The sequence below is a fragment of the Furipterus horrens genome, unplaced genomic scaffold (genome assembly GCF_987537825.1).
Source record: "Furipterus horrens unplaced genomic scaffold, mFurHor1.1.pri manual_scaffold_2, whole genome shotgun sequence".
Lineage (NCBI taxonomy): Eukaryota > Metazoa > Chordata > Mammalia > Chiroptera > Furipteridae > Furipterus > Furipterus horrens.
Genome location: NW_028327172.1, coordinates 101,711,565 through 101,723,773, shown reverse-complemented (window position 1 = coordinate 101,723,773; position 12,209 = coordinate 101,711,565). Strand labels below are relative to the sequence as shown.

Here is a 12,209-nt window from a genome sequence, read left to right as displayed (position 1 = left end):
GTCTGCTGGAACCTTAAAACCATAAAAACATTTTTAAAAGTAACCTTAATTTACACATAAATGGGATGCTTATAATAATGAGATAAATTTAAAAACATATAAAAATAAAACAATCTTAAACCATAAGATTAAAATGATAATGAGAAATGCATGGTGGTGTTACGGCATTTAGAGAGGAACATTTTACTCTGGCTGTATTCTGTGGTTATTAAAAATGCTAAACTACTTTTCTTTCAGAATTCATTATGGTAACGTCTCCCTACGGAGTTATTTCTAAATTCAAATGATTCAAACCAGCAGAGATCATTTGCCCTTAAACTCCATCTTTTCATACCTGAAGGCTGATCTTCACAGCTCTGTTCAATGGCAGTAGTCAGTTTCAAATTTGCAAAGCCCCCTGTGTTTCAATTACATCTAGCCTGAGAGATGGCCACTTCAGTGGCTCTTATCATCAGAGGTATGAGTAGAACGTGAATGGAAAAAAGCTAACATTTTCATGTACTAGTGTCATAATTTTGATGGTAATTTTATAAAATGACTTTTCAAAATTGATTTATTCATAATAAACCTATTTTTCTATTTCAGCAAATAATGTTATATGGTACTTTATTTTATTTTTATTTGCTTAAAGGATCCAATTGTCTTTTACCCTGATTGCTTAAAAATGCAAAAATGATATTTTTCCAATAGGCACCATTTCTATTTTCATAGAAGATCCTCTTATTTCTAATTTGTCTTGATGGTTTCTAGATTTTTCATTGAGAATTTTACTCTTTTCCTCTTAAGACCTCCAGAAATTAGAATGGTAAAATATATTACAATTTCTCAGCCCTAATGCTCAGCAGCAGGACGTCTTAATGGAGAAAAGCAAAGCATAAAGAATAGAAAATATATCCCAAATCCCAAAGAAGCTTTACTAATACATGAATTCACATCCAAATACTCTACTTTTCATTTTAGTCTTTTAAATAGCTACTTTTTAAGAAAAATAAAGAAAAGTTTATCATACACAGTGATAAATTTCATAAAACACTAAACACTGTTTAATGATAAACTGAATAAAATGCCATAGGCCAAAAAGAATTATTCAATTTTATGACCAACCATAGCTACCGAGAAAATATATGCTTAGCAAGTCAAACATAGTTACTTCCCATAGAGAAAAATATGGTAGATGTTTCCCAGACACTATTTAGGAATCTATGGAAACACTTCAAATTTCTACAAACTTAGGGAATCCAAATACTTGGTTTTAATTTTACAGCCTTTAAAAATATTCAAAAAAAGTTTTAAGGAAACTTTGAAAACAGTTAAAATTTTAAAATCCTCCAAAATGTTTCAACTTCAATCTTTTGTATTTAAGTCATCCAAAATTGAAATATCCCCTCACATTTAGGCATCAACAAGCAGATTACATTTTATCTTCTCACTACATAAAAAAATTAAAGAGTTTCTATGATACCTATATAATAATGATTAATACATACCATATAAAACTGTAGTCGATAATGTTTCTTCACCAAGCTCAGCACAAACATGCAGAAACCTGCTCAAGAATAAACACCATGTGCTTGTCATACAGAAGTATAAGATTCACTGAGTTCAAATAAGCCAATTTTCTAACCGCATCTGGTATACTCTAGCTACTTACTCATATGGCATCTCTCCTACTCTTATATTAAGTGTTTTGAGTAAAAGTTTCCTGAGGTAAATGATCTTGTATTCTCCAAAATGCCTAATATATTCCAATGAATAAATTCAATAAACATCCCCTTAATTAGTAAAGTGAATTAGTCTCTTGCTAATATGCAGACATGGAAAAACAGAGCTTGAGTTGCAGTTGAATAAAACTTATTTTCTATCCCAATCTATCAACTATATGTACAGAATGTTTCAATCTCTACATAATATAAAAATTAATAATAATTATTATGGCAGCTAATATCTATTGAATACTTCTTAAGTTCCAGACTCTGGTCTAAGCCTTTTATATGTATTAACTCATTTAATTCTTCCAACATCCCTATGATGTAGGTGCCTATTGTTATGCCAATGTTACAGACGAAGAAAAATGCACAGAGTACTTTATTGATTTACTGAGTATCACAGCACTGAAAAGCAGTTAAACCCTCAGATCCTAATGACTCTTAAAAGTCTGTGGTTCCAAAAACCATTATCAGCAAGAGTCAGGTTAAGAGCGGATTTGAAATTTCTCAGGATCATGTTATAATAATTATACCAAATATAATACTCTTAATAATTTCAAGATTTACAAACAGCAAATTACAATGAAATTTTACTAAATAAAAATTCTACCTGATTAAGTGAAATCTAATATACACCAAAATAATGAGAAGCACTATGAAACACTTTTTGCCCAACATATCAGTAAACTTCTAAAGATAAGTATTTTGCTTTATAGAGATAGATATTAGAAATGTATACACCAAGTTTAACCAGATAAATAGTCATTGAGGCATTCTATTCTGCAGTGTCTTTAGAAAGTGAATTCTGAAACAGAAAATAAATTGTCAACTAATCTATCCCGTTTGAAATAAATACTAGTCTTAGCACATCTGAATTATACTTACCAAGGCAATTCTTCCTACTAAAGTATGCAAGGTTGATACTATTCTGCTGAGAGCCATGAACCAAACAGCAGCTGCCTTTAGCTACATTTTGATGACTGATTTGAAATGTCAGTGTAAAGGACAGTGACAAAAGAAGAGTATTCATGCTGGCTCCCAGATCTTACCTCACCTCCTACTCAACACCTACAGAGTAATCTGACTGGTTGAACTGCAAAGAAATACAGAAACATTTTGTGTGTAGAGGTACACTGAAAGCCATTATGTCACTTTCTTGAAAGAAAGTGGGAGGGGCAGGAATAAAACATGGATTTTATGGCACTGAAGTCACCAGTAATTTAAAAGACCTTTTTAAAATAATTGCTTTAAAGCTTTTCTTCTATAGCAGATAGATTTATTTTGTGGCTCAAGTAATAATGTAATTTCTATGTTGTTTTAGGCCTGTGGTTAAGAGGACGAACATAGACTGGACTTGGTTCAGAACAAGGCTAATTGGGTAACAGCAGAGACAAGACAGATGTTCTGCCCAAACGGACCCCTCTGACTCCCCCAGCAAAACCTTGGGAACCTCTCAGCATCATTAACTATGATTTATCACCTCACAAATACCACTGCAACAGTATGGTATTTTTCTTTCTTGAAATTATATAATACCATTTACGCTTAAACATTTCTTCAAACAAAATTACCAGCAGAGACTTCTGGCCAAGATGGAGGCATAGACTGACAGCTCTGTCTCCCTCCACAACTAAGAAGGACTACAACTACTGCAAAACGAAAAATAATAAGAAGTTCCTGAAAATAAAGCTACATGGAAGTCCAACGCATGAAGTCATAAACAAGTGGTGCTCATCTGACCGGGTAGGAAGTGCGAACCCGCAGCTGAGAAAGACCGAACTGTGCTGGAGGTGGCAGCCGCAGCAGCGAACAGCGGGACCCCGTAAGAAGACACCTGTATTTGGGGGGAGGAGAGAAGGGCCTAGGAGCTGGCCCTGGCTGCAGACCAGACCCGTCGGCTCGCGATTCCAGCGCCCGGGAAGGCAGACCCCATTGGGAAGCGGCCCTGTTCCTCAGTGGAGAATAACAGCAAGAATCCATCTTGGACCCCCGACCCCACAAAAAGCGCCACAGTGTGGTGAGAAAGGTCGCCAGGTTGTGATGAGCACACGGGGCTTGCCCAATATAGCGTAGGAGGTGTCACAGCGCCCCACCCAAGAAGAAAAGATAAAACGGTCAGAATGGCAGAATTAATCATTGAAATACCAATCACACAGCTAATGAAAAAATAAATAAAAGCCTTTACCGATGAACAAACAGCGAATCTTTCCGAGGCTCAGTTCAGAGCTATAGTTATAAGACAGCTTACAGACCTAACAGCGGGGCTGAATCAAGACGGGGAAGGAATGAAGGCTAGTCCTGCTGAAATGAACAAAAATACATACAAGTGGTGAGGAAGGGAAAGCCATGGATCAAATTAACAAATTGGAACATAGGGAGGGAACAAACAGTCCACCAGTGTAGAAAGAGGAAACAAAAAGTGAGAAATATGATGACAGGCTCAGAAACCTCTGGAACAGCTATAAGCGATGGAATATTCGAATTATCGGATTGCCAAAGGGTGAAGAAGAAGAATTAGAAATTGAAAAATTATGTGAAAAAATAATGAAACAGAACTTCCCTAACTTGGAGAAGGAAATGAACTTACAAGTCCAGGAAGCACAGAGAGTTCCGGACAGGCTGGACCCAGGGAGGACCACACCAAGACACATTATCATAAAAATGTCAAAAACTAAAGATAAAGAAAGAATCTTAAAAGCAGCAAGAGAGAAGAGAACTGTTATGTACAAAGGGGTCCCAATTAGACTATCAGCTGATTTCACAAAGGAGACTTTACAGGCAAGAAGGGACTGGAAAAAAATATTCAAAGTAATGAAAATCAAAAACCTACAACCATGATTACTCTATCCAGCGAAGCTGTCATTCAGGATACAAGGGCAGAGAAAGTGTTTCCAGGACAAAGTAAAACTGAAGGAGTTTGTTAGATCCAAACCACTGTTATACGAGATGTTAAAGAAACTGGTTTAGAAGGAGGATCAAAACTATGAACATTAAAATGAAAAATGTATCACAACAACCAACAGCAGAAGCTAGGGAATTGAAACAAAGGCAAATAAATAGGCAACGAGAGGGGAAAAAGAATTATAGGCATGGGGAACATATTGGGGGGAGGTCAGCGGGGAGGGGGAAGGGGAAAAGGGAGGGAGTTGATGCAGGAATTAAGAAGCATAGTAGGAGAGAGTGGAGTAGACAGGAAGATGTTGAAGAGAACTATATGCACAACCAATGGGCATGGATTAAGGGGGGGAGACCACTGGAAGGAGTGGGGAGCAGGGGGGAAAGAAATTGGGACAACTGTAACAGTATAATCAATAATAAAGAATAAAAATAAATAAAAACAAAAATCAACAACAACAACAAAAATTACCAGCAGAATCACCTGATAGTTTCCTAATAGTGATTTTATCCATGACAGTCTTGGCAATTCACTTTTACCTGATGCAATCTCACCAATAGTCAAACAGTAACATGCAGCTTTTCAGGATGCTTTAATAGAATATATAATTATCTAACTTCTAGATATATTAAGATAACACAGTTCTCTCAATTTTCAGGGGCAGGGAAGGACGATATAAAGTGTTTTTCTAGCATATTTAAGACTAAATAGTAATTTTCAAGAAAAGTAATCTGGGGACATGGTAGTCTTCCCCATCCAGCCCCGCTGCTGGTAGCATAGACTGCGCTGTCTATTCCAGGACTTGCTCGTTTTCCTGGCTAACATATTGTTCAAAAAACCCTTCAAGGACAAAAAAAAAAAAAAAAAAGAAAGAAAGAAGAAAAAGAAACAAATGAATTTACTTTTTTGTTCACAATAACCAAGTTATGTGTATATTTTATGTGTAAATTGGTAAAAATACATATATACTATATTTCAATAAATCTATGGAAGGATAACTTATACATTTTGATCCATAGATTTACTTTTACCCTAATTACAAGGAGTATTTGTATGATTATATTTATAATTAAAATCATAGAGTTTATTACAGTATTGTAAATAAAAGTATTCATTAAAAAACACTTCCTAATATACAGTTCTTCATGTATAATATGTTTAACTTACTGATCACCACTTATGAACACAGCACTGCGCCTGGTGCTGTGCACAAACAGATGTGTGCATCCTCTTGCCTAGTATCAAGGAGTACCCAGGTAGTTAGGAAGACCCAGTTACCCAATGGACTAAAGGGAGGTATATTCAAAAAGAGCAAAAGAGGATGAGATTTCTAAAGGAGTCAGAAGACATAAAGGGGAGAAAAGACATTAAAAAGTCCAAAAGATTGGACAGAGGAAATATTGACAATCAAAAAATATTTATTGCGGTCCTGGCTGGTTAGCTCAGTTGGTTATAGAGTGTCATCCTGACACACCATGGATGTGGATCTGAACTCCAGTCAGGACACATACAAAAATTAACCAATATCTTTTGGCCAAGATGGAGGCCTGGAGACACACGCTGCGTCTCCCTCCTACAACTAAGAAGGAATACAACTACCTCAAAACTAGAGACAACCAGAAGTTCCAGAAAAATCAAGCTGCATGGAAGTCCAACAAACAAAAATATAAAGAAATACTCATCCAGACAGGAAGGAGAGGCAGACCCGGGGCGGAGAGGATGTGGTGTGGTGGCTGCAGCAGCAGGTGGGCAGAAAGTGCAGCCACACATTTTAAAAAGTGGGGAGGGAAACCTGGGTAGCGCTCCCAGAACCAGACCAGACTGCACAGCTCACAGTTCCAGTGCTGGGGAAAATAAAGCCCCATTGCTTCTGATTGTGAAAACCAGTGGGGGTTGGGGAAGAGGAGGGAACTTCCAGTCTCTTAGCAGAGTCCACTTGTTTAAAGGGCACTCACAGTCTTAGAACGTCTGCAGACCCACCCACTTTGGGACTGAGAGCCAGGGCAACAGCTAGAGAGGCACCAGTCCCATACAGAAGTGGGAGAAGTGCCTGGAAAAGGGGCAAGTGATAACCAAGTGGCATTGTTCCCTTTCAGACTCCTCCCCCACACACAGCACCACAACGTGGTGAAACGAGTTGCCCTGTACTGATGAATACCTAAGGCTCCACCCCTAACAATGTAATAGGTGTGACAGTTCTACCTAAGATACAGAGACAAACAAACACAGGAGCCTGTCAGGATGAGGAGACAGAGAAGCAGAACACAAAAGAGGGAACAGATCAAGGTTCCAGTTGGAGAACTAAGTGACAAGGAGATAGCCAACCTATCAGACATAGAGTACAAAACACTGGTGATAAAGATGCTCACAAGATCGACAGATATGCTTAAGAACGACAAAAACATAAGGGAAGAAGTGAAGGCTATGCTAAATGAAACGAAGGAAAACCCACACAAAACCAATACTGAAGGGAAGGAAACCAGAGTTCAAACTAATGATTTGGAACATAAGGAAGGAAAAAAAAAAACAGTGAACCAGTACATAATGAGGAAACAAGAATTGAAAAAAATGAGGAAAGCTTAGGAACCTCTGGAACAACTTTATATGTGCCAACATCAAAACCATACAGGTGCCAGAAGAAGAGGAAGAGCAAGAAATTGAAAGCTTATATGAGAAAATAATGAAGGAAAACTTCCCAAATTTGGTGAACGAAATAGACAAGTCCAGGAAGCACAGAGAGTCCCAAACAAGCTAGACCCAAAGAGGACCACACCAAGACACACCATAATTAAAATGCCAAAGGTTCAAAATAAAGAGAGAATCTTAAAAGCAGCAAAAGAAAAGAAGAGAGTTACCTACAAAGAGGTGCATATAAGGCTATCAGCTGATTTCTCAAAAGAAACTTTGCAGGCAAGAAGGGACTGGCAAGAAGTACTCAAAGTGATGAAAAGCAAGGACCTACAACCAAGATTACTCTATCCAGCAAAGCTATAATTTAGAATGGAAGGACAGATAAAGTGCTTCCCAGACAAGGTAAATTTAAAGGAATTGGTCATCACCAAGCCATTATTATATGAAGTGTTAAAGGGACTTATATAAGAAAAAGAAGAGGAAAACTATCAGATTAAAATGACAACAAACACAACTATCAGCAACTGAATCTAAAAAATAAAAACAAAACCCAAGTAAGCAAACCAGAATAGGAACAGAATCATAGGTATGGGGATCATTTGGAAGGTTATCAGCTGGGAGGGGGAAGGGGGAGAAATAGGGAAATGGTGCAGGGATTAAGAAGCATAATTGGTTGGTACAAAATAGACAGAGGAAAGTTAAGAACAATATAGGAAAGGGTGAAGCCAAAGAACTTATATGCACGACCCATGAACATGAACTAAGAGGGGTGGGATTGCTGGAGGGAAGGGGCTTACTGAGCAGAGGGGAGCAAAGGGAAAAAACATTGAGACAACTGTAACAACATAATCAATAAAATATACTTTTAAAAAAGAGAGAATCAACCAATTAATGCATAAATAAGTGGAAGAACAAATTGATCTATCTCTCTTTCAAAATTTTTTCAGCACTTCAGATGCACCAGACACAGGATACAAAAACTGAATAAGAGGCATTCTCATTCAAGGAGCTTATAATCTAGTTGAAGTGAAAGAAAATATAAAGAAGTAATAAAGTTTTTTAAAATTTACTAATGGTGATTAACCAATTCAGTAAACACATTTAGTCAAAAACAAACAGTAATGTAGACACAGAATGAAATGCTAGAGCTTACTGACTCATCCCTCATTCTTCCATGTGACTATATTTTTCATTAAACTTACATAACTAATCAAAATGCCAAAATGTGTCAAACATTGCTAAATAAACTTGGCAGCACACAGCATTATGTGCGCCCATGTTCAGACATCAGACTATACCTGAGTTATTTTAAAGTAGTTTTAAGTGATTATGCATTGTAAAATTTGTCACACAAATTAACCTTAGTAGCTAAGATATATAGCTAAAAGTTTTCTATTAATCTTCATGGTGAATAGTAGCATGTATATAGTTTCTAACAGCCTTTAATTCAAAAATTACAAGTGATTTTTGGAGATACAGTCCTTTGTGAACATTATTTGTGACATCATTTTAGACAATATTCTTTGAGATAAAAAATATTCACATTGTTTGGGGAAAAGTCTTAATTACACATCAATTTTTCTATAATTTAATTGTATAAGTCCATTGGTTTTCTTGAATTTAAAATATCACACTCAAGCCTCAAGGGATTTTAAAAGGAAATAAAGAATTAGCCACGCGACAAACTTCTGGTCAACACAACAGCACAGGTAAACATGGCTTGCCTCCTTACACAACCACATCAAAATTACAACTAAACTATAGAACAACCATCACTCAGAACCATCAGAAATCAAGTTGTATAGAAGACCAACAACTACAGAATTAAAGAACCACATCCATCCAGACAAGTAGAGGGGTGCGCAGAGATGCAGAATGGGCTAGTCCCACATCCATGTGTGGTGGATAAAAATTTGGAAGGGATTGCTTGGGAATGAGGAGACCCAACCCCATCCCAAGCCCAAGCCCAGAGTTCCAATGCCAGGAAGATAAGTCCCCACAACTTCTGCCTGCAACAACCAGCATGGATTGAGTTGGTAGAAGAAACTTCTGGAGTTCCAAGCAGCTTGAAAGGCACCAGTGGCATACAGGAAGAAACTGAAGTGACTGGCACCAAGGCAAGAGCTGGGGGACAGCTATCTCCCAGACAGAAGTGAGGGCAGAGGCTACTATTCCCTTTCTAAACCCTCTCACCACAGTCACAGAGCTGGCAGGCTGTTTCCATATCTGAGACTCCATCAATCTAACACTGTTTTCCCTGCCCTGGAGATCTCCTGAGACTCTGTCCCACCCAACTTATAGGTACACCCAAGATGTCTTTCCATATAAATGGCTACTCTTGGGTCATGCTTCACAAGTTCCTAAATCTCTCAAAGAATCATGAGCCAGCCTCAGTAAGCTCCCAGGCCTAGCACTAGTAGCAGCCAGTCTAGATTCACAGTTGGGTTTCACCTGGGAATCGCCAAGCAGAGCACAAGTAGCAGTCATCTCAGATTGCTTCAAAGCTCAGGTAGGGTGCTCCAGGCAAAACACAGGTGGGGGCTGACCTTGGCCTGCCCACACAGGAAACCCCAGAGCCTGTGTACCCGGTGGACAGCTACAGATCACCTCAGAGCACCACCACCCTGCAACTGTACAGCTGAGGGTGGTGGTGAGCGGTCACAGCCAATCCTTACAGCTAACTGGCCTGGCTAAATCCTTCCCATTGATCTGCCGACAGCACCAAGGCTCAACTACAAGAGGAGGGTATACTCAGCAGAATGGAGGGTGCACCTCAAGTACCTCACTTGTATGATAGGGGAGGCTGTGCCACCAGACCCTATAGGACACCTACTACATTAGGTCATGCTACCAAGATAGGTAGTCATAGCAGCTCTACCTAATATATAGAAACAAACAGAGGGAGGCTGCCAAAATGAGGAGACAAAGATACATGGCCCAAATGAAAGAACAGATCAAAATTCCAGAAAAAGAACTGAAGAAAATGGAGATGAGCCACCTATCAGATGCAGAATTCAAAACACTGGGTATAAGGATGCTCAAGGAACTCAGTGAGGATCTCAATAGCATTAAAAAAAAAATCCAATCAGAAATGAAAGATAAACTAATTGAAATAAAGAACAATTGACACGGAAACAACAATAGAGTAGATGAAGCCAAGAATCAAATCAATGATTTGGAATATAAGGAAGCAAAAAACAACCAATCAGAACAACAAGAAGAAAAAAAGAATCCAAACAAACAAGGATAGTATAAGCAGCCTCTGGAACAAACTCGAGTGTGCCAACATTTGCATCATAGGGGTGCCAGAAGGAGAAGACAAAGAGCAAGAAATTGGAAATCTATTTGAAAAAATGTTGAAAGAAAATTTCCCTAATTTGGTGAAGGAAATAAACATGCAAGTCCAGGAAGCACAGAGAGTCCCAAACAAGATGGATGCAAAGAGGCCTACTCCAAGACACATTACCATTAAAAATGCCAAAGTCTAAAGGTAAAGAGAAAATCTTAAAAGCAGTAAGAAAAAAATAGTTAGTTACCTGCAGGGGAGTTCCCATAAGACTGTCAGCTGATTTCTCAGAAAAAGTTTCAGGCTAGAAGGGATTGGCAAGGAATGTTCAAAGTCATGAAAAGTAGGGACCTGCTACCAAGACTGCTCTACCCATCAAAGATATCATTTAGAATTGAAGGGCAGATAAAGAGCTTCACAGACAAGAAAAAAAACTAAAGGAGTTCATCATCACCAAACCATTATTATATGAAATGTTAAAGGGACTTATTTAAGAAAACGATCAGACACACAGGAGACTTCCGGCCAAGATGGAAGTCCAGACTGATATGCTCCATCTCGCTCCACAACTAAGCAGGACTACAACTACTGCAAAATCAGAAATAACCAGAAGTTCCAGAAAATAAATGGAAGTCCAACACATGAAGTTATAAAGAAGTGGTGTTCGTTGGATGGGTAGGAGGGGCAAAGCCGGCGCAGAGAGGTCAAGCTGTGCTGTCAGTGGCAGCAGCAGCGATGATGGCAGGACAGCAGTAAGCACAAATACCCATATTTTAGGGGAGGTGAAAAGCGCCTGAGAGCACCCCCAGCTGCAGACCAGGTCAATCAGCTTGCGCTTCCTACACCAGGGAAGGCAGACCTCCATTGCTTTGGAATGTGAGGCCCAGAGGGGGCGGGGATGGGGGAGGAGGCTCCCAGTCTCTCAGCAGAGCGTGAACAGCAGGAATCCATCTTGGACCCCCACCGCCACACAAAATGCCACAGTGTGATGAGAAGAGTCATCTGGAAGTGACGAGGGCATGGGGCTCCATCCCCTATAGCACAGGAGGTGTGACAGCCCAACCCAGGAAGCAAAGATAAACACAAAACTGTCAGGATGGAACAGATCATGATAGAGATCCTGGTGACACAGCTGACCAGACAGCAAATATCTAATCTAACGAAGAAGCAGATAGGAAATCTTTCTGAGGCACAGTTCAGAGCTTTGGTTATAAAAATACTTACAGACCTATCAGCAGATCTTAAACAAGACAGGGAGGGAATGAAGGCTAGCCCTGCTAAAATGAATGAAAACACATACAAAACTAGTGGTGAGGGAAAGAAAACCAGGGATCAAATCAACAAATTGGTCAACAACTACCAGTAAGGCCTCAACTTAGCAAACAAAACACGGATGCTGAGAAAATACCCCTAAGAAGCACTCTGTGTGCATGCCCATGTTCTAAGCCTCTTGATCATTCATCCAATAAACAGGTATTGGGAGCTTAAACTCCAAACCCTGTGCTAGGTGCTGGGAGTTAAAAAAACAAGACACAAATTGGTGCTATGGTCTAATAGGACCATATTTTGGCCACACGTAAAATAGTAGATATAGAACACTACTGATTTATATTGGAAGTTTTGTCATTTTAAAAGTATATTTGTAGGACTGATAACATCAATATCCAGGTATGATATTATACTGCAGTTT

General features: G+C 38.8%; 1 protein-coding gene across 1 annotated transcript in view; it reads right to left on the bottom strand.

Moving 5' to 3' along the window:
- The window catches only part of CDS1 (CDP-diacylglycerol synthase 1), a 61,868-nt gene that overhangs the window by 14,174 nt on the left and 35,485 nt on the right, over positions 1-12,209 (bottom strand). The window contains exon 6 of the mRNA XM_090266253.1: positions 1,488-1,546. Coding sequence (XP_090122379.1) covers positions 1,488-1,546 — 59 coding nt within the window. The remainder of the gene's footprint in view (positions 1-1,487; positions 1,547-12,209) is intronic.